General features: G+C 38.4%; 1 protein-coding gene across 1 annotated transcript in view; it reads right to left on the bottom strand.

Annotated features, from left to right (window-relative positions):
• The window catches only part of SLC2A13 (solute carrier family 2 member 13), a 361,921-nt gene that overhangs the window by 168,745 nt on the left and 168,683 nt on the right, over positions 1–24,493 (bottom strand). The window contains exon 4 of the mRNA XM_053557369.1: positions 18,264–18,372. Within this exon, the coding sequence (XP_053413344.1) occupies positions 18,264–18,372 (109 nt within the window). The remainder of the gene's footprint in view (positions 1–18,263; positions 18,373–24,493) is intronic.

Here is a 24,493-nt window from a genome sequence, read left to right as displayed (position 1 = left end):
TAACAAAGTTAATTAATGTTTCCTAGAAAGACTATAAACATACTAATCAAAGCATATCCTTGGCTTTTTCCCCCTAAATGTCATTTGAGATATAAAATCCAAAATATGCAATAGTACCAGTTAGTTCAGGGTTTCATAGTTGATACAATGTTTAATATTTCAAATAATATATTCATTACATGGGATCTACATTAGGGTAAAATGTATCCTTTCTTAAACAATAAAATACCAGATAAGGAAAAAGAAATTGTTACTATCATCCTTAAAATTACTTCTCAAAACCAAAACATTTTTAGGCAATACTATAGTAACCTGGTTCTGGTTTTATAGTCAAAGATTTTTTATTTTATAGAACATTTACAAAAGCTAAAGGATATACTCTGAGTAACTGGACAAAATTGTCACACTTCACTATATTCAAAATACTATGCCAGATATACATAACAGGATTGTTTTATTCCAGTGTTCATTTAGTGCCTGTGGAAGTATGGAAGACAAATATGAATGGTGCACGCCCCTGAAGTCCCTGAAACGCACATAATTAAATGAGTTAACTTCAAGTAAACTGGACACACAAACTTTAAATAAAACTATTAAACTTCACGAAAAATGGACACAAAACATTAAGTACAACTATAAATGAAATCATAGGTATAACTATATAATCTCATGCAGTATTCAATTGTTTGTGTTGTATAAAGTAAATTAAATTTCTAGTATAACAATCCTGATATATATGTATTTAAGCATTTGTAACCATGTAACTTCATTTGGAATCCTTCCTATAGCAATATTATCTTGGAAAGGAAAAAAAATGTATTGTCTGAATAAAATCTTCTGTTTAAAACAATCGATTAAAAAAAATGCTACCTATTCGCTATCCTAGAAAACAACTGCAAACTGCACTAATTAATACTATGCTTTGGCCCAATTGTTGCTTTACTAGATTGGGTGAAAAATCTTAAGTCTTATCCATATTAGAGACATCTGTTAAGTAAACAAACCCATGCTACTTCTGATATGCCAATTTACTATTTAATTTGAGAGTCTGTCAAACTTCCTATCAGGCTCTGATTGCCCTTCCTGTGTGAGTGGTGGGACCAAGAATGCTTCTTTTATTAGGTGAGACAGAGGTAAATAGTGCCGAAATGCTAGGTTCTCTGCTGCATAGATAATGACAGCTAAAAGATTAGAATGTTAAAAGATATTAAATGCATAACTAAAATTAAAAAATATATATAACATGTTTTTGTATTTCCAAGAAGCATTTCAATTATGACCTTGCCTGTCTCTGGTTTCCTTAAGATTTTTCCATAACTGAGGAAAGATGTCCAGTTAAGCCCAGCAGTTTTATTTCTTCACCCTCTCCTTAAAAATGACTATAAAAGAATTAAATTATTTTTAAATATGCAAGGATAAAGAATGTGAGACTAGAAGTTTTGCGGGAGGGCAACAGGATGTAAAAGCGGTAACTGGTTAACACAGCAGAACTAGTTCCTGACCACAACAGGGGGAGCTAGCAGGAAGTGAGGCGGCTTTTGTAACATGCTCTGGGAAGGTTCAAGAACTGGACGCACCAGAGAGCTCAGCCAGTGTGTTCAATAAAAGCGGTGAAAATCCTTAGAACAATCAGCAAGATGGCTCCCCCACCCCCATCACCCCTTGCCGTTCCCACATCCAGAGAGGAGATGGAGGTTTCCAGTCTAGTGACAATGAACAATCAAAACCACAGACTGCAGGACAGTGGCCCCCGGAAGGCCAGCTGGGAAGCATGGCATGAAAGCGAGAGGTTATGACATCAAAAATTCTGAAGGGAATAAACAACACTCAAGCGTGAGGACTGAATAAAGATTTTCATGGTCTCAAAATGCTTTGCTTCCCATTGAGTTTTCCATAGGAAACTACAACAGAACAAAAACCACCAAAAAGGACTAATGCTAAAAAGAGGACGTGGGACCTAGGAAACAGGGGATCCAACAAAGGGGTCGGGGGGCAGTAAAGAAAATTCCTACAGCTGTTTCCGGGAGGCCATGAGCTGGGAAAAGAGGCAGGATAATGGAGGCTTCAGGAGGAAGGTGCCCAAGTAAGGCAAGGGGGAGGCGGAACCACAGGGATGGCCTAGTGGTGCTTCTCAGGTTTCACCACAGAGCTCCACTAAAAACTGTGCAGAAAGAATTAGTGAAGGGTACACTGAGCACTGAGCAAATTAAAGAATGTGACAGCTGTTTACTACAGGGGACAAACTGCATTAGCCGGCTGACAAGGTCGGCCTCCAGAGTCACAGGCAGCAAGGTGAAGGGTGCAGAGTGCAGCTGGTGGGGCGGACAGCAGACACATGACCCTGCTCAGCTGGGAACAACATTGCCATCACCACAGGGAGAAGGGTGAATTTTAATTAATCCCCAAACTTGAGATTTAATTATATTGGGAGCAGAGAGGATATATGAATGTGAATGTTGAGGAGGGTAGTTAGAAGTTATTTCATCTTCCATAATGGAAAGTCAACAGAATTCCAAAAATTGAAAAGACTATAAAAATATTTTTTATTTAACAGATGTTAATACTGAAAGAAACATCCGAAAGAGGTGTAAGTAATTGTCTCTGGAAAGCAGAACTTGAGGTGAGGAAGAGAAGGGCACGGCTACTGTTTTTCACAATGAACTTGATAGTACCTTGATGTTTACCATATGTAATACTATGATAAAAAATTAAATTCAAAATTATAACAACCTTGAAAAAGTCTGTGACCTACCATATAAGTGATCCAACTTCAAATATGTCATCTATTGCTTATTGAAAAAAACCTTTACTTCAGCAAACTGGGCAGACTTGCTTCACTATGCTTCACAGATCAATCTACATATCAGTCAAGCCATTGGATTCATATTCTACAATTAAAATAAGCTGCTTACCAACATTTTTCATCTGGTTGTTGACGCATTATAAACATGCACCCTAAATTAGCAATGTAATTTTAACAACCAAATTAATTCACAAATTGGCCTTCTAAGGAATATGTGTTGTTAATGTATTTCTGTATGATTTGTGCTGAGAAGCCCTAGTTGTGTGGCTTTTTTTGACTTTAGAAATCATCTGAATAATCCACTAATACATGTATATTAGAGAAAGTCATATACAAACGTGCAATTTACTAACAGCTGATTCCCAGGAACAATCTTTTGTTCACTCTAACAGTCCTATCAGAACTGCTATAAGAATCATCTATTTGGGCGGCGCCTGTGGCTCAAGAAGTAGGGCGCCAGTCCCATATGCCAGAGGTGGCGGGTTCAAACCTAGCCCCGGCCAAAAAAAAAAAAAAAAAAAAAAAGAATCATCTATTTGCTTTCCCCCACTCCCAAGGAGAAAATGAACATCCTCCTACGTCTGAGCAGAGCTCCTCATTACCACAACCAGCTCACCTGGCCGAGACTCCTGCTGTTGCCTGTCCGTCTCCTGTGCCCCAAGTCACCTGTTCACGGGGGCAGGCACTACCCAACCTCACAGAAAACTAGGCCTCCTGAGCATCTGCATTATTTTATTGTAGTATCAAATGGAGCTGATGCTGTGGGAATTCTGGGGTCAGGGAAAATATTCTGTGACCCGTTAGTTGTAACTTGGGAAGTTCTACAAAAGCAATGATATGACTGTTTCTGTATTTCAGATATGACAAGGCACAAGAGAATTTTGTGCATGTATGAGCTAAACAGAGCCACACAACTGCTGCCGGAGAATGCTTCTCAATTCCCAACTGAACTTTAAGTCCTTGGAAAATCGTTAAGTTAGAAATGGCCTCTGCACAGACGAATGAAAAGGAAAAATACCCTCCCACAAAACAAATGGTCTAAATATAAACATCTACAATTACAAATATCCAAATTTACTTGCTTGGATTTTTCACTAATTACTAAAATATTAATATAGTTTCAATTAGTATAGTATCATAATATTGTAGTTTTACTGAGGTCCTTTCCTCAAGACCTTTGTTACAGTTGTCAATATTCTTTTCTTTAATCTCTCTGAACTGAAAACAGAATTTGTACAATATAACGTAGCAATCTAGCTCGTCCCCTTCCTAGAAAAGGTGGAAGAAATAAATTCAAAGACTATCTCAACACCTTCTCTTCCATGCTGTTTTCGGTTCTGTGTTTTAATGGAATGATTCCTATACAGGGTGATTCTGATTGTACTACATATTAGACTTTTCTTTCAGTTTTATAAGCAATTTACTAAGGATTTTGAAGAGTCGGATATTCTAAAGGCAGGATGAAATCTGACTATGCTTCTTCTCTTGGCCACTGAAGCAATATGAATCAATGATCCGGGGTATAAAACAGCCCCCCAAACAACTAATTCTCCACCTTTTAAAATTTCGGCAGGACTTGACTAAAAAAGTCAGCCATGAGACCACAATCATCCTTGACACGGTCCCGTTATCACAAAGGGAAACAGAAGCAGCAGTTGTCCACACTTCTCAGGCCACCAATATTTTCTGAGTGCATACTGTGCGCTGCAGGTTAAGAATACAGACGAGGGCCCTACACATGAAGCTTAATTAATAATCTCATAAAATAACAGCATGATTTTAGGCAGTGATAAACACTATGAAGAAAAACGGAGCGATAAAGAGATTGAAGAAATGCAGCTGTTTCAAATAGGATCAAGGCCTATCTGAGGTGGTGATGTTCAAATTCAGACAAGAAGTGATAGGAAACCAGCTATAGTGCAGATAAGGAGGAAGATCTTTCAGGCAGAAGGGAAAGCAATCGCCAAGTCTCTCGGGTAGCAACAAATCCGGAGAGTTTCAAGAACAAATGAAAGAAAGAAGCCAGGGTGAATGGGTCTTACTGAGCGGGTGGAAAAGGGGAGGGGGGTGAGGATGGTGGAAAAGAGGGGGGGCAGATAGCGAGAGCCTGCGGACTGTGTGAAGAGCTGATTTCAAGTGTGGTGGAAAGCTATGGTCTTACTCATAATTTCCAAAGACCGTTCTAGTTGCTCTGTGGAAAATGGCTTTTGAAGGATGAGCATAAAAGCAGAGAGACCAGTGGGGAGGATGGCTGCTGCAACAGATGAGCAAGAGGTGATGATGTCTTGGACCCAGGGTGGCAGTGGGGATGAAAATAAATATGGGGAAGACTATGTGCTAAAAGACAGAGCAGACGTTCCCAATCTTCCTTGCTTCGCAGAGCCCTTAGCGTCTTAATCATGTTTTTTTTTTTTTTTTTTAACAACATTCATAGACCTAAAGTAATATCTCCCAGTTCCATTTTTTAGGTATAAACTATTTAACTGCAATAGTCACCCACATCACTGTTTTGCTTGGAAATTTAAAATGCCCCGTGGTTTTCCCCGGTGATGGGTGTCCTATGCCTCCATGCTGTTTGGGAACCACAGCGTTAGAGCTAACACTTGCTGGAGAACTGGGTTTGGAGAGTGAGGAGAAAAGAAGAATCCAAGGATTTCTGTACTGTGGGCAACTACATGGCTAGTGGTGTCACTCACTGAGATGGGGAAGGATGAGGAGGGAACACACCATTCTAAAAGGGAAGCTTTATCACCCCATCTGCAAAGGAGAAAGCTGAGGCTCAGAGTAGCTGTGTGAATTGGACTCCTGGTCTATCTGGTGCCAGAAAAAATAATAACATTATAAGTTTCATGAGCTAGTCACATTCCAGTACATTAACTATGATATTTCAGTTAATTCCAACAGGTCTGCTATACAGGTCTGTCTGATTCCAAACGGAGCTACAACTTACTCCCCCTTAGCTGATAAACATGATTATAAGGAGGTAGCAAGTAGCAGCCTCATCTAGATATCCTCCCCCCAATTTTTTTTTAATGTGAAACAAAGGTCTGGGGGGGGTATTCATTAATTGAATACTTAATGAATACTTACAGCTGTTGTCAAAACAACTCGACTATTTCTAAAACCAGAGCAATCTAATTGTCAGCTCTTATCTTAACCCAAACCTGAATAGGACATTTATGGGGAAAGTTTTCAGCAAAATATTAATCCAGTGTGGATTCCTTAGGCCTAGGGGCATAACCTCAAAGGCCTAGATGGGGCCAGGTCCTAGGGAATAGCAGGGAATGTAGAGAACCAGAGAGAACCCACACCAGCTACCAGAGGCTGTGCAGTCCCCTGAAATCTAGACTTTAATGTGAAATTTAATAGATGCAAAAAATCTGCACTTTGTAAAGAAAGTATGCCTAAAGCGAGTAAATCTGGTCCTCGCCGTCTTAGATAGATGATTAAATTTCTCAAACATACTTTTGGATAAGCAGCTGATGAGACAGCTTTAAGGAAGTTAAAGAGGGATCATTAGAGGAATCCAGGGAGCTGTTAATTCTACACAGGAAAGTAAAGTTAAAACTGCAATAGTTAAATCCACTTTATACATTTCCTATTTTCTGGTACTGAGTGTTTTTATAGAAATAGGAGTACCTTATATTTAGTTCTGTATATTTTAATCTGTCCAATAAAAAATAATCTTATCAAAATAAATGAAGATTTTCTTGCAGGAGACATTGCTCATTTTTCTCCCTGCCACGAATGACATGTCATCAGACTATTTGTCTCTACATAGAGCAGCTTAATAGCATTTGAAATCTTGCAATTCTATCAGCCACAGGAAGCATAATCACAAACTTGGATAGAACTCACTAACTTAGCTCTTCAGTTGCCCTGACAAAGAAGGAATAAGAGATCTGACTTAAAGAAATTTTTTAATGGAAATCTTCAGCACAAAAGCCCAAACTAAATTTATAAATACCTAACCTCTATCATATAAACCGCTAGAAACATCATTATAGATTGTCACTAAATTGGCAGTGGTTTCAAAAGATCTTCTCGGAGCTGGAATGCTGTGGCTTTTATTTTCCTAAGATCATGCCTGCTGACTAGCTAAGGAAGACAACCTCACGGTCTGATGTGACTCATTCCCACTGTAATATGCTATAAATCTGGCTATGAACAAGATAAAAGCAAAAAAAAAAAAAAATTAAAGAAAGAAAAAGGAAAAAAAAAAAAAACAGTCAATAATAAATAAAACCTAGTTAGCTCTACCAGGGGAATATATTGTAAGGAAAAGGGCATTTTAATATGTGTTTGGCCTTTGGAGGAACTAGACAAAACTGCAGTTAAAAATATGGTAGCTATTATGACAGAAATCTACTCAAAGCTATAGGAGGCCAGAGAAGGAACAACCCAACTGGCCCTGGGTTCCAGAGAGGTGACATGGAACCTGAGTTTGGAGGTCTTTTAGGGTGAGCTAAGCATTTCAGCCAGAGGAAATGGCATCTATGAAGCCACTGAGGCTTGGGTCAGCTGTCGTCATTGCCAGAAGTGCAGGAGATTCCGGGAAACAGTGGGTAGAGCAGGTGGGAAAGGGGCTGAGCATGGACAGTGCAGAGATGGACGGAGTCAAGTTGTGAGGGATATTACATGATTTTAAGTCAACATGAACATGACTTGATTTTATTTCAGAACATTCAGAGGCAGAGATAATGAAAGAGATTTAAGGCAGAAAAATCTGTACATCCTTCTACACTGCTGTCCAGCCCCCTGGCCCAGCATGTTTGTGCCAGGGTAGGTTCACTTGGATTGTTCTTTCTTAGGATTTAGGAATTGGAACAATTCCAATCAATCTCTTGTGAGTGCTCAAAGTACCTCCAAGTTGTGGTGGCAGAATGTGACCACGTATGAGCAAAAGTAAAGGATGACCCCTAGAGACGGGAGGAAGAAGGATGTTTACAGCATAGAGACTCGAGTGCAACACAGCTTACGGACACAGCGGCTGGACAAGTGACTCTCCAGTCACTGGTTTCAACCCTTCGCCAGGTCCAGCAGTATTTCCTGCCTTTAGACCCTTGCCCTTATTGCACATCAACTTGTTTTTCTTAAGTCAGGTTTGAGTGAGACTCTAATGCTGACTGACTAAAGCAGAGCCTGACAGATAATGGCAATAAAGAGATAAAGAGAATGTAAAAGATACGAAGGAAGCAAAACTCAAGAAAATTACAAATGACTGGATTGCGATGTGTTGGCTCCAAAGCTACAGGTTTGGGTACCCAACTGGTCATACCCATCCTGAGAAGGGGATTACAGGAGGAGGGGCAGAATTGGTAGGAAGTGACAGGGATTCAGCCTAGGTGCAATGAGACTGGCCAGCGTAGGATATTCAAAAGTAAACTGTCTAGCAGTTGGATAAACAGCTGTGTATCACTGAGGAGTTCTGGTGTGGAGGGACGGACAATACCTAGATGGTCAATGACTCAGTGGGAATGAAGAAATCTCCCAGCAGAGTTGTAAGCCAAGATCTACAGGGCATCAACATTAAAGTACAAATTGAGTAGAAAAAGCCAGGAAAGAGAGCCTAGCTACCTGATTCATTGAGAGGGCAACAGATGCAAATGTGAAGAAGAGGAAAAGAGAACTTCCTGACATCCTCTGAGTACCTCCTACACGGCTGGTACCTCCCTTTGCCACCTCATTTCATCTTCCAAGCAACATTTCAAGGCAGGTCATAGCACAGCCTTTTAAAGATAAGGAAAAGAGATCATCAGTTCCCCAGGGGATGGGCTAGGTCATATTGTGTATCTCCAGTCACCAGTAGAGTGCCTGCTACCAATGTGATTAAAAAGTAAATTAAGACCAGAGCATTTCTACAATGTCTGGAACTAGACAGACTGGTATTAATTTCACATTCACATACAATTTGGAGACAAGTTCTGCTTCAACGACACAGGAAACCTATTTCCTGGGACATATCCCTGGATTTCATGCTGCTATTTCAACTCATTAACAGCATCTCCATTTCTTGTCCTTACCTTTCAGGTAAGACAAATGAATCAGCAGACAAAGAAATCATGTTTTCTTATTTCCAAAGATGTCCTAGGGAACCTAAAACCTTAGTGTTGATCTTTACAGACCATGGAGATGACTTTCCAGTAATTATCATGGGACCTCAAACTCACATCTGATTCACAGAGCATGCCAAAAGGATTTGACAAGTCACAAGCCACGCCACCTGGGGAATAAACCGCTACAGATCCCCTGTTTCCTAAGGAGGCATTTGCTCCCCTCACGACAAGGTCATTGAGCTCTTTTCTCCTTGACTTAGATCTAAGATGAAAAGAAGACATCCAATTCTGAGGTGGACGGCACCCCTACAACATCTACAACTTAGAAGAAAACACTGTCAAGATTCTGTCCTGTATTTTGAAAATAGAAACTTACATGAAAGAAGGGTATTACAACAATTTTGTGTCTACAGAAGATGCACCAAAGTGCAGGGTAGGGGTGTTGGCTGAAGAGCGTAGGTTAACTGAGGGATGTTTCTGCTTTCCACAAATACCTGAAAATTTCTAAACTGCAAGGCACAACAGCCTTGGTTCCTCCCATGCGCCTGAACCATATATGCTATCTTATTTAATAACCACAGGATCGTCAGGTGTTATTATTCCTCATCTCAGACCAACGTGGCCCTGAGAAGTAGCTTGTGAAGTTTACATAGCTGGTAAGTGAGGGGAGCGTGGATTCAAATTCAGATCTAACACCCAAGGTTGTGATAGGATTGGATGTACCAGGTTTCTGCCCATGACACAACTCCATGTAAAGAAATTTTTAAAAATTCTTAATAAATCATTTGTCGGTGTCCCCCTTCACTTCCAGCACAGTGTTTAATCACTCATTTTCCTGTGCTCCTATAGCATATAATTTGGCTTTTATAATGCTGCACCATAATTATTTGTGTGTCTATCTCCTTAGGCAGAATACAGCCTTCTCAATGATAAGAATTATGGCTTACACGTCTCTGCATCTAGAGCAATATAGTAAATGATGGTTTGGGCATAAATAAACAAAACTTTAACAGATGTAGTTCTAAAATTCCTGTGACAGGACAGAATTATTGTGAATTATACAAAGAACAAAAGGAAATATTCAAGAAAATACATTCTCACCAGTTCTTACCATGCGCCTCCCATTTTACTGCTTATTTTCCCATGAGCCGGGTATCATTGATCTTTTTTCGCTAAACAAATTTGCTATATCCATGAACAGCACTAAGAAAGTTCACGTCCATATTGTGTTAGTTTTTACATATACTTGAATACTCAGGACTTTTTAACAGATGCCCTGCCCCTTATTCTCTTGACCCCTCTCTGAACTGGTCTGTAGTCTTTTTGAAAACTCACTACAAAACCTGACGGTTTCTAGCTCAGCTCCCTTTGTTTTTCTCCTCTGCCAGAGAGCTCTGGAAAAAGGAAAGATTGCCCAGGGAAGTCTGAAAGGACTGCATTTTGTGTCTGAAAGGAAATGCACAAACTGAGGGACTAGGGGCGGTGGACAAATACCCCCGGACTGATTCTGAGGCCCGGACTGCAGAACTGAGCTGAGAATCTGCTTGCCAACGTGCCCTTTACTGCCTCTCCCCCCTTCTCTATCCGGCTTCCTCACGCTTCTGGTATCGCCAAAAAAATATCATCTGTACCCAAGCTCCTGTCCTATGGTCTGCTTTGGGGGAACCTTGAATAAAATAAGGTGTGTAACACAGAGAGAGAGAAATGGAACATGATCAAGAACATTCTAATAGTTCACTCTCACCCCACTATATTCAAGGCCTCACCTGATCGGAATGTTTTGTATGCTAGGACATAGACCCATCTGCCACCAAAAATGGTTTCAGACTCCAGAGGTGCAAGGTACCTGCTTTCCCTTGCAAACTATGTGTACACTGAAGCTAAGACATCTGTTAAGTTCACAGAGATTGAGCCTACTCTTCTTAAAACATTGTGGAAGTCAAGGAAAGTTCTGTTGTATCAGGTCTGCTGCATGATCTTGGGATGTAAAGGTATTGTCAACCCAAATCAACATTATCTTTCTTCAAAGACATGCTTGGGAAATAACAATATGGTTTTAACGTACAAGAAGCTAAGCATCTAGGGCAATGGCTAACATGTGGTAAGCATTTAATAAATATTGCAAAACTTATGTCAAACAGAACACCTTTTTCCTTTTACTGCAAACTAGTACAACTTCTACAGAAAGTAGTATGGCGATACCTCAAAGACCAAAATTGATTTCCTGTAGCCTGATGACCTTTCATCCAAGAGAAGTCTGAAAGTATTACTATCTCAAATGTTTTAGCTTCCACTTCTACTCAAAACTCCATTTGTCATCACTCCAGTATACATTAAAAGTCCTTCTAATCCACTTTCTAAGTAATTAGAATGAAGGCAATTAACTGGCGTGCTCAGAGTCCTGTGGTGGAGACAGATCTTAAAACGAATTTTCCTGATTCCTGGGTTAATTAATATTCTTCCCATCACATTGCACTCCTCTTTCCAAAGAGTGAACCCATAAATCCTAACATTTCCCCATTATTCAGTAACTTTCAGTCAATGAACACAGATGAGAACAGCCGCCCGTCTTGAGCTCCTGCAATGAGGTACGCACTTATCTTCCGATAGCGTTTGGAGCATGGAGGAGGGGAGAGGGGGAAGCTGCTCCGTTTAGTGAGCTGCTGCTCCAGCACATTCGTCCTGCCCATTGCATCTCAGAGCAAAACCTCACTCCTGATTCAGACTTACAACCCGAGAGCCTACAAATGCTTACCCTTTTCTTTCTTATTCCCTGTCACCTTTGCTTTTCTCTCTATTCACCACCATGTGGCTGTGCTTGCTTGCGCCATGTTTCCTGATTGTATGGTAATCTTTTTGTCTACTAGGAGAGCTTATTGGGGATAGACTATGAGAATGGAACAGATCCAGAAACACTGTACTTACAAAATTAAATTAATTAAATATGATTAACAAATATAAATGACTCATTCAACCATCAGCCTGGCTCGTCCAGGAACTCTCAATCAGGGTATAAATCAAAGGTCTTAAATGGACACCAGGAAATTTAAGAATTTGATGAGTTTTATGATTCTTTAGATGCATATGATTTTATTACCATGAAAACAGTCATTTTGGATTTTTATCCTTGGAGGATACTGAATTTCACCAACTTCGATTTCTTGCTGTATCTTACCCCCACACATGCAATAAATAGCCATCTCTGGACATCTCAGGTGTTCTAAAAGTAAAGGGGAGGCCACATGATCTGCAGTCAGAAAATCAGCCTCCACTCTTAGCTCTAAAAATTACTAGTTATGTGGTGGTGAACTCAGTTTTTGAGGCCTTGGCTTCCTCAGCTGGAGCATAAACAGAAGGACTGCCCCGCCGTCTTGACAAGATGTTTAGATGGAGAGAGATACCATCTATGAAAATATTATATGGCGTTACATGTGTAAAAGTAAAAGCACTATTGTCATGACAATGACAAATATACCAATAGAGGAGATTAAAACAGTTTTGCCCTACTTTTCTCCTTTTCTGTCAATACTCCGTCTACTCCACTTTTTTACTTTGAGTGAGTAGAAAATGGAAGACTAAGAAAAGGAGATGAAGCAGGGAGAATTAAACATACGGGACTGAGTGTGTGTCTGTGTGTCTATATATAATTTCAAAATATTACAGGGGTACACACACTTCAGTTACATGATTTGCTTTTGTACATCTTAAATTATACGTGTGGCCCTTTACCCAGAACAGGTGCATTGTACCAGGTAGGTACAATTCTCTTTACCTGACAAACTCAAAAGCTGAAAATTCTGGCTTTCCTTCTACTGTTTACCACTGATTGCCTATGTAACCTTAAAAAGTAAGTCATTTAACCACCTAGTTTTCCCAGGTGAAAATCTGATACCTTTTACCTGTCTAAGATACACTGGTTGTCTATCAGAATATACCAAAATACAACGTACACGTTTTCAAAAAACTTATAAGGATGAAAGACGAAGGATGCTGTCAAACACACTTAGAACCTGGAATTTTCTTTCTACCTACCTCCTTACCACACACATTCTCCCCACTCATTCCAAATAGATGTATTTTGGTTGTGGCAACGATAATTATGGGAAGGGTCCATTTATTTATAGTCAGCACATAAATTTTCTTCAGAGTTTTTCTTTTTTTTTCCCCAAGTCCTAAGTTATATTTTTCTTGCTCTAACAACCTTAGAATTCACGTAAATACATGCTCCACAGACTCCCGCTGATACAAATTAATAAAGTTCTGTGCAAGTCATTAGGCACAACGTCTTGTGCTTTGTGATCTGGACCATGCGGGCGTTTGACTCTCCTTGTGGATCCGGAAGCAATGAAGTGTAGTAGAGGTGGGTCCTGAGGAAAGTCACGATTCCCTGGAAGGCAAATGCCCAAGGTGCAGCCACTGCAAGGCGTTTAGTCAGTGGGAATAAGACTGGAGATACAAACCTCCTCAGGAGGTTGAGGAGGGTTTTAGCATTCGCAATCTTAGTCTCGTCCATGTCTGCAGGATGTCTAGACCTGAATATCTCAGGGTCCCATTTCTTGACCACCAGTAAGAGATGAAATGGAAGAATTTGAGTATTTAATTGGGTTTGCAACCCTGTAACTGTTAAGTTCATTTTCTAGACTTGGTTGTCATCCACATCAGTCTAGTGACTGCGGGAGAAAGACTCCATGAGAACTACCATAGAGACTTTCTGACTTCCCATCAGATTCCAGGTTGGGTATCCAAGGCCTTCAATATGGTTTTTTTTCTTTCCTGTTGACTCTCTTTTTGTTTGTCTGTTTTTATTTTTTTTGGTTCAAGTTAATATGAGGGTACAAAGATTAGGTTACATTGTTTTCAATTCTAAGGTAAAGTTCAAGTTGCAGTTGAGTCCTTCACCCAGGGGTTATGCTGAACACCTTCACATTGTGCACATTGAGATCTCACCAATTGCCCTCCCTCTTCTCCCCTCCCCCTGCTAGACTATATTTGTGTTTTATCTTTCGTGTGGGCATGTAGTTATTGATATTTGGTTTCGTATCAGAATTGGGTACACTGAGAAGAATGTGTTTCAACTTCATCCAGGTAAACACAAAAGATGTAAAGTCCCTATCATTGCTTATGGCCAAATAGCATTCCATGGTATACATATGCCACAGTTTGGTAATCCATTCATTAGTTGATGGCCATTTAGGCTACTTCCATGACTTGGCAATTATGAATTGGGCTGCAATAAACATTCTAGTTTAGTCCCTGCAAACGTCCCCGTGGTAAAATTGCAGCAACCCCAAAAAATAAGTAACTGGGATTTGATCAAGCTAAAATGCTTCTGTACAGCTAAGACACCACAACCAAAGCAAACAGACAGCTTTCAGAATGGAAGGCGGTTTTGGCATGTTACAAATGTGACAAAGGCCTAATAACTAGAATCTACAGAAAACTCAAATTAACCGACAAGAAAAGAGCAAACAATCCCACTTGTAAGTGGGCAAGAGACCTGAACAGAAACTTCTCTGAAGATGACAGATGAATGGCCAACACATGAAAAAATGCTCATTGTCCCTAGTCATCAAGACATACAAATCAAAACCACTCTCAGATACCGCCTAGCTCCAGTGAGATTAGCCCACCTTGCAAAGTCCCAAATGTTCAGATGCCAGTGTGGATACGGAGAGAAGGGAACACTTCTACACTGCTGGTGGGACTGCAAACTAATACAGTATGGAGAAGCTAAAAGAACTAAAAGTGGACCTTTCATTTGATCCCATAATCCCATTACTAGGTATCTACCCAGAAGAATAAAAATCATTTTACCACAAGGTTTTGTTACATTAATCACCATCATCTGCATTTATCACTCTTCTTTATTTTGACACATATGAAAATATCTTAATGGTCTGTGAGATATATAATGCAATAATATAAACACCTTTATATTAGAAATGCTAGCTCTCCATTTGCTTTATTCTTTCTCTCCTATGAATACAGGAGAATAACCAATTCAGTTGCATATAGAAATTATTAAGTGATGACAGTCATATTACAACAGAAAACCAGCTCTTTTAAAAGTTAAATGTCATGTCTTGAATATGGAATTTTTTTTTTTTTTGAGACAGAGTCTCACTATGTCACCCTCAGTAGAGTGCTGTAGCATCACAGCTCACAGCAACCTCCACAAATGGGCATAAGCGATTCTCTTGCCTCAGCCTCCCAGGTAGCTGGGACTACAGGCACCTGCCACAGCGCCCAGCTATTTTTTGGTTGTAGATGTCATTGTTGTTTTACCTGGCCTGGGCTGGGCTGGAACCTGCCAGCTCTGGTGTATGTGGCTGGCACCCTACTCACTGAGCTACTGGCACTGCCATTAAATAGGGACTATTTTTAAGAACTGGCAATTCCTCTGTTCAGTAGGGTATAGGATGATTAGATATGGGTTAGGATATAAAAACAAAAACATGAGTTATGTGTATCATCCAGATAAAAGACACACAGACACATAACACATACAGGAAAGGAAAATTAAGTATTTCAACAAAAAATATATTTCCTTGACTGAGATAAGGTATTAAATAGGTCAAAGAAATAGAAATAAAGGATTCTTTGAGGGAGAATAGAGAAAACTAAACATGGTTAAGATTATATGATACAATGGTGAGGATGAATCATCTTTTAATATTCTTCCATATGATTTTTCTATAAACTTTTCTTGAGGAGAAATAGAATTCAAAATACCTCATATTTCAGTTCACACAGAGATTGGGGTGAAAGATGGAATTTGTAAAAGACTATTTCCACTTCTACTTGTTATTAGGGTTGGATTATAAGACCAAAGAGCCATGTAAAAGGGAAGAAGCTGGAAAGTAAGAGTAAAATTTTATATACATAAATATATTTTATTTATAATGGAAATAGCTATAAAAACAGAATTCTAAACAAAATTAGAAATGAGAAAAAAATAATATTTTCTGGGCGGGGCCTGTGTCTCAAAGGAGTAGGGCACTGGCCCCATATGCTGGAGGTGGCAGGTTCAAACTCAGCCCCAGACAAAAACAGCAAACAAAAAAATTTTTATTTTTCTTTTTACTAAAACCCACACAAAATAAATGATTAGGTTTTGGGTAAAAGATCAATTGAAATTAAAAACAAAAATTTTTGATATCATTTACTGAATCTTAATAACACTGGGAAAAGACACACACATATACAAATACAGGCAAATGGGAGTGGGAGTGGAACACTTTACATGAGCATCCCAGACTAGACGTTTCCTATCCAGATAGTAAACAGTAGCGTAGTCTATCCTAATGACATTGATATACGCTGGTTTTATGAGCTTACAATGTGAGTGTCTGAAATTATGTGCCGTAAATAAATAACAGTTGCAGAGCTAGGTATCATACCCGTATTAACTGTCTAACCCTGAAACCTCTAGATATGAACATCGTATTCATTTCTTCAGGGAGCTGACTGGCTGTTTGGAATCATGCAGACGCAATCTAAGTTCAGCCATCATTTACTTTATTTTATTCTGCCTGTTTTCCAGGATTGATACTCAAACATGAGCAAAAGCTCTACGACAACACTCTGTATATCACGGATGGTTTGTGATAAGCAAGCCACATTGATGATTATCACAAATCTTAGGGAATGTGAGGACCTTTATAATACTTAATCTCTAAGAAAAGACTAAGGCTTTGGAGAAATGAATGCTTTATTAAAATTTGAAAACCTAAATCAGCACCATTTATACTAGATATTGCGAAAGGATTACGACAGTCATTTCAACTCGGAACACACTGATCTCAGCCACCACCAATCAATTAGAGTTGGCTCAGAATGTGGTACCTGTTTTAAAGGAACACAAAAAAGTACCACAAAAAAATCCTTCATTTTCTATGCTTTTAAACCTGACAGGTTTAAATACTTAGAAAAAAGTAGAATGAACAAAAAATGTTTTCAGAAATAGAACACATATTAGGTTGACCAACTAGAATCTTCTCCCAGGGTTATTACCGCACAGCATTATCTGAAAGAGTGGTCCTAGGCTTGTTGAATTCTAGGCCATTACCACATGGAGAAGGGTAGACACATCTCAGACAGGGTCATGAGGCGCTAAATCCAGAGAAAACACGGACAAAACATGCTTTGTACCATACCAACAAACAGATGGACCTTAACAGAATTGATAAAGGTGAGGAAAAATAAAAGTAAACATTAGAGGAAAAGTGTGGAGGGCAAAATATTACAAATGTAGGCTGGGAAGTCTAACAGGGATTATGATTAAAGCCAAATCCACAAACAGCATGGTTGTATTGAAAGTGGAGTTTCTTAACAAATCCTCGCTTAATCTAACAGTCTTTGGGTCTTACTTTTTAACCAATTTACACTTCTTCTTCTGCCACTAAATAATTTATCATATCCCAAGTACCTTGAAAGGAAGATATCCAGAGTCTCAAGTACAAATGGCTTACCAGGGAGAATTTAATTTTACATAACTTGCATTTTTTTAATGAATAATTTTAACCAATAGGTGGGCGGGTAGAAGAACTTCTAAAATCAGGTCCAGCAGCTTTTATCCAACAACTTGTGACTTGGGAAAACTGATTACCTTTTATAAATGGTATTCTATTCTTTAGAATCTTAAAAGCCTTCTCTGGAGAAATGGAACAGTCCTATAGATCCCTTATCAGAATTTGAAATCCTATATTTAAGTATGTGTTTATTTAATGTGGGTTTCTTCTACCAGCCTATATATCCCTGAGGCCAGGGCCCAAATCTACTTAATTTATTGCTGTGTATCTGGTATAAACCCTCAAAATGGGTTTTGAATAGAGCCCATACTATTCATTCCACTCCAATCCAGCACACGTACAACTTTGGGGACTACTCCAAAAACTAGAAAACGTGGAACTTCTCTGTTTTTCCCATTTCTCCTCTCCCCCTCAATCTCCCCTCCATGGTACTCTGGTTGTAATAAACATACTTCTACAAACGCAGATTTCTCGAAAAGGAAATGGACCAGTTATCTGTGTGCTTAAAATCTCTGGCAATACCAAGAGAGTTCCATTTTTTTTTTTTTACTTCCTAACTAACATCAAGAAATAGTTTAGAATGACACATTAGCTTAGAATATTAAGAAGTACTGGGTGGCATAAAAGAAAAATTATATGAAAGCAAATAAAGCCAATGATATAATAAATAAAATAAATCACCTCTTTCTAGTCATTAAACAAATTATAGGATTTAAAGAAATCATAAAGGTAAGATCTCCCAAAAGGAGAATCCTATACATTTAATAATAATAAATCACTGAGTTCACTGAGTCCTGTTTTTTTTTTTTTTTTTTTCAGGTAAAATAATCCTTTCACAATCTTTTCAGTAAAAATCCAGAAAGAAATACATACATGATGGTGTTAATGCCTGAGAGCTGTTGGAACATTTGCAGGCCACAACCCACAATTAAAGCTCGGCGAGTTGGGGGATAACTCAGCATTCTGCAGATCACAGGTCCGGCTTTTTTTCAAAAAAGAAAGGAAAAAAAAAAAATCTATTATTTTTAGCTTTCATAGTAATTATTCCCATTAGGATAAATTTCCCCAAGTATCCATGAAATAAACATGATTGGGCATTTTAAAATAGAATAAATATACTTTTACAGAAATCTGGGTACAATATATTATTTTTAAAACAGACTCTGTATAATTTTTTAAACTATAAAGCAGTGAGAGAGAACTCGAGTTAAAACAATTTATGGGTTCTAGGAAGAACTTTATAACTGAAACTGTCAAATTAGTCTTCCTTAAATTCCTATAAGCTATATTCATAATCACACTCTTTGTTCTTTGATTTTCTTGGCAATTAAATATTATCTAAAATTCATCCATGTAGGACTACAAAGTTACTGGAAAATTGCTTTTATCAACCAAAAAAAAAAAAAAATGGCATTTATCAAAAACAAACAAGAAACAAAATTCATTCCAATCTCTTTTAACTAAAGTTAAAGAATTTGGGCACAGTTTCAGACTGGCTCAGAGCTACTATAGATATTATTAACAAAAGTTATCAAAAAAGTAATAAAAGAAAAATAAACGTCTATTGTATATGGAAGTGTATGTGTGTATATATATATATATATGTATATATATATATAACACACCCACCCATATGCTTTTAAATTTTGAATAATTCCGTAAGAGGCATTCAATGGTCATTTTAAAATATAAATGGCCTTTCAAAAAAATAGCCCAGATCTCTTGGTCTTTATCAGAACTGTAGATCAATTCTAGAAAGCTGTCAATGTGAATAATCCACTGAGGCCTTATCAACGACTAACCTTATCAGTGTTAGGTTATGCCTGTTGTCTGGGCATAATTAATTATTTCTGTCTTCATTAAGTGTTCCAATTAAGTGTCACCTTCGCCTTAAGAAACATTCTGTATGTCCATCTGGGGCTACAGTTGACACCTAGGACCTATGGTGTTTCTGCAGTTAGAAGAAATGGTCTGAGATCAAGGGAATGCTAATTGCTTGAGTAGAGGCATTTTTCCTGGAGGCTACCTTTTGTTAGGGAACTGAAAACCAAGTCAAGTAAATTAAAATCCAAGGAAGTCTCACTATATCTGGAAATCTTCTAGAAATCCAACATTCCAGTTGGTAGAAATGGAACAGAATATGCTGTTGTCTCAGCAATAAAAGTTAATGTCAAGCCAGGGCATTAATTACAACTGAATATTGTAGGGGCAAGAATATTCGATCTCTCCATATGGGAGACTACTATCACAAAACTTGATTTACTACAAACAACTCTGTCTCTAAATGGCAAGACAGGACACAGATTAATTTGGAGAAGCATTGATGGCCATTCAAAGCTAAATGCAAGCAGGCAGAGGGTATTATAAATGTTAAATTGCCTCAGATTCAAGCAAAGCAGTATTAAAGCCTAATACATCAAATAGGTAGATTTTGAGAGCTCTGTGGTAGCAAAATATATCTGGATCAGCTGCCTAAAAGATAGCCAGGCTCATGTGAAAATATAGCTATTTATAAACAAGCCACAAAATAAGCAATGTATTACCTCTTTCCATATACCAAAATTTTCAAATAAAAATATTGTCATTTACCTTATGCACCATGGAAAAAAATTTAAATAAACAACAAAACAGACAAAAACCCTTCTCAGCTTTTAATAACCACCATTGATGAGAAATTGGCTTTTCCTGCTGCACACACACACACACACAAAAAATCTATTATAATTTTTGGATAACTGTATCTGCTTTTACTTATAAACTGTTTCATGAGTTGATGGACAGATTAGGTAATAATAAATTTACGAGACATAAAAACAAAGATAAAATCATGAGAAATTAGGACCAAAGTTTGACCTGCCTTAATATCAAGAGATAAGTATCAGATAAACATCACATATTTATTTTTTAGCTTTTTTTAAAATCTGAATTTTGTATTTTCTCTTGCTTTGGACTTCCTGTTAAAAATAAGCAATGGTAGTTCCTCTATTAGACTGGACATTTTTTTAACAGATAAATTTTGGTCACAGTAGCTGCACATCTGATTGTGCAGAAGCAAAATTAAAGAATTTCCTTTCATTAAATCATAAACCTAGCTTTATTAGGCAGTAAAAATGACTTAACAAATGAAAGTTATCATTAATCTTTATATCACAGAAGCTATGAAGCTGAAGAAAAAAATTAATTATATTAATGGCTGAATGTCCATAAGTGAAAGTTGAAAATGTTATGCTCTACTTACTACATTTCTTTTGCTCTTGTAATTAAAAACATTTTGTTTACACTAACATTTCACACTTAATTTTCTTTTAAATGTTTCTGTCTTTGAAACACAGAATTTTCCACATAATAAAAACTAACCTCTAACCAATTAACGTAGATTAGAAATAAAAGGACCTCAAATGTAACATATAATTAAGAAATAGATTCAAGAACTTAAACCGGGTTGATCTTTTCCTTCATTCTGTTTTTTTTTTTTTTTTTTTTTTGAGACAGAGCTTCAAGCTGTTGCCCTGGGTAGAGTGCTGTGGCATCTCAGCTCACAGCAACCTCCAACTCCTGGGCTCAAGCAAGTCTCATGCCTCCACCTCCCAAGTAGCTGGGACTACAGACGCCCGCCACAATGCCCGGCTATTTCTTGGTTATAGCCATCATTGTTGTTTGGCAGGCCCGGGCTGGATTCGAACCCGCCAGCTCAGGTGTATGTGGCTGGCGCCTTAGGCGCTTGAGCCACAAGCGCCAAGCCTTTTCCTTCATTCTGAATGCCCCATACTATCAAGTTGCTACGTAACTTGCACCAAGGTGTCCAGTTTGGCAGGGTTCTGATAGCAGGATAAAAAAGATCCTCCCACAAGGGCAGCCATTCCTGTGAACACACTGGCTGGGAACGGAGCCTAAAGAATGCTCTAAGTCTAATTTAAAATGCACGAGATCCCAGTTTGTATAAAATCCAGCTCTACTCCCAGCTAAGACAGAGTCATAATTATCAGCTTTTACCTTCCCACGTGAAACCAAAAAAACCATACAAAATTGCACAAAGTAATAGTGATCATGATAGCAGATACGAAGCAATAAAGAGACCAATCCCTGAGACTCAAGGAACCAATGACGTGAACTGTACAATTAATTGTCCCAGCTTAATGCCTCAAAAAAGTTTCCAGGCTGCAGCACAGGGAGGGGAAAGCAGGCCAACTTTGGTGGTCTCCTTGAGTTAAAAAGCAGCAGCTCAGAAGACAAGGATGCCCAGGGGTATAGAATTCACAGGGCAGAGGGCCAGGGAGGAAAGGAAGTCAGAGGGACAGAGAAAGAAAACTAGAGATTTCCAGAGTCTCCTCTGAGTATTCAGTTGAGTACTGACCAGTGGATGTCTATGAGGAAACAACCCAAGGCATGGAAAAGAGTCACAGGAAAGGGTTAGCAAAATCAATCCCAGAAGCTTATGCCTGGCTGGAAACAGTGTCTGTTCCTACCAACCCGAGTGAAAACTTAGAGTGTAAGCAAGAGTACTCAGAAGGTACCTTAGCAACAGTGTAAATTCAGTCCTAGATTAAACATTCTTCAGTAACATGGAAAACAGCCTAAAGTAACACCCAACTGCTTCCAAGTTACTGAACAGCATCCCAGAAAAAATCTTAATGATAATACAACATACATAATGTCTGGCATAAAACAGAAAATAACCAGGCATACACAAAGGCAGGAAAATACGATCTGTGATGTTAAAGGAATCGATTCATCAAGAGAACAGAACAATCCTAAATGTTTATGTACCTACTACTAAGAGCTTCGAAATATATAGAACAAAAACTGATAAAAATCCAAAAGGACACAGAAAAACTCACAGTTACAGTCCAGTACTTGAACACCTCTTTTTCAATACCTGATAGAATAAGTAGGCCGAAAATCAAACCCGACCTAACAACTGACATTTAAACAATACCCCCACTAAATAAGAGCAAGATGCACATTCTTAAAGAGTATACATATAGTTACACTCTGAGTTCTAAAACTAGTCTCAATTAATTTAAAAGTTTTCAAGTCATGCAATGGATGTTCTCTGATCATAATAAAATTAATATAGAAATTAGTAACTGAAAGATAACTGAAGAAAACCTCTGAAACTAGAAACTGAATTTATATAGATCAAAGAAAAAATGGAAATTAAAAAGAAAATGAAACTGAAAAATATCAAAAAGACAATATATAAAAATTTGTAGAATGAAGCTAAAGTAGAAGAAGTAAATTTATAGCAATAACCTGAGCTTCAACCTTAAGAAATCCAAAAGACAGAAAAATGAAAGCCAAAGGAAAACCATGGCTAAAAATAATAATAAAGATCAGAATGGAAATTGATGAAATAAAAAAGAGGAAGACAGTTGAGAAAAACAACCAATAAAGCAAAAAGATGGATAAAATTGGTAAGCTTTAAGTCAAACTGTGGTAGGCTGAATAATGGCCCCTAATGCTTGGAACCTGCGTTATTGTAGATGACAAAAAAGGATCATGTAGACGTAATTAAGTTCAACATTTTGAGATGGGAGGAGTAACCTGGGTTAGCTCAAAATGCAGTCCTAGGTATCCCTATCAGAGGCAGGCAGAGGAGATTCAAGAAAAAAGGGAAGAGTGTGGAGATTGGACTGAGGGAGCCGCAGGACAAGGATCGCTGGCGACCACATTGGAAGCTGGAAAAAGCAAGAAACACATTGTTCCCATGAGACGCTGGAGGAACTGTGGGAGAGTTTCTAGTAAGTTGCCGCATTCGTGGTAATTTGCAATAGCAGCCACAGGAAGCTCATACACAGACTGACCAGAAAAAAGGGAGAAAAAACACAAATGACCAACTTCAGGAATGCGAGAGATGATCTCAACACAGTCATCAGAAGAATACAAGAGTTATCACGAACAACTCCATGCCATTAAATTCAACATTTTAAATGCAATAGACAAATTCCCTGGAAGACAGACTCTTCCCAAACTCAATCAAGAAAAAATAGGCAGCCTAAGTAGCCAGCCCTACAAACTATTAAAAGTATTGAATTTGTAGTATATGTATAAAAAAATAGATCCTTTACATCTCTTGTATTAACCTGGACGGCGTTGAAGAACATCCTCCGTAGTAAAGTCATCACAAGAATGGAAAAGCGAGTATCCAATTTTACTCAAAACTAATGTGAAACCCTTAGATGAACTACACGCCCACACAAGAGAAAAACAGAATGAAATTCAAGTGGAAGGGGGAAGGGGAGGAGGAGGATTGGCGTGCCCTCACTTAACTGCCCAACATACGGAAGGGCATTTGGCACACCCTGGGTGAAGGGCTCAACTACAACTTAGACTCTAACTAACCTAATCATTGGATCTTCATATTAATCTGAAATTAAAGAAAAGTACTGACTTCATTAAAAACTGACGCTCCCAAGAACTCTCAAATCGGAATACCTCGATGGAAAGCAGATCAGTGGTTGCCTGTGGAGGAATCACGAAGGGGCACCGAGGAAAGTTTGGGGAAGCAGGAACACGTTCACTCTCTTGATTGTGGCAATGGTTCACACATGTCAAAACTGATCAAATTAGATGGCTTAAATATGTGTCTCTCATTGTCTATAAAGTGTGCCTCAATAGAGTTGCTAACCAGCAACAAAAAGCTTTTCCTAATAAAGAGATGTAAGATGTCCTGAGGGCTGACATGGTGGAAAGGATGGCAAGGGAAAAGTCCAGATATTCAAAGACCAGGACTTTCATTTAAATAAGGGTGCAAAGAGGTTACTAATTAGAAGCAACGACATCAGATTAAACTGGACCCATAAAGCCTGCGATGAGAACGACCAAGGAGGCAGGACCCTGAGGGTTTCTTCCAGATTTCCCTTGCTCTTGTTCTTCCCTTTCTTTTCGTCTTATTTATTTATGGATTTTACCACACATTAAGAAAAGTTAAGAGAGAAGTAGAACACTTTGTGACTAATGAATTACAAAATGCAAACTGTAGGAGGTTTCCCCACTGCTGACAAAGTAAAGATGCCTCTGCGGAGAAAGCAGGGGCCTTACCGGGAGCAAGATAATCACTGCTCAGCTTCAGATACTGCTCTCCACACTCTTCCATTTAGGGC

Source organism: Nycticebus coucang, chromosome 12 (assembly GCF_027406575.1).
Source record: "Nycticebus coucang isolate mNycCou1 chromosome 12, mNycCou1.pri, whole genome shotgun sequence".
Classification (NCBI taxonomy): Eukaryota; Metazoa; Chordata; class Mammalia; order Primates; family Lorisidae; genus Nycticebus; species Nycticebus coucang.
Note: the sequence above shows the minus strand (reverse complement) of the source record. Positions and strands in the feature narration are given on the sequence as shown.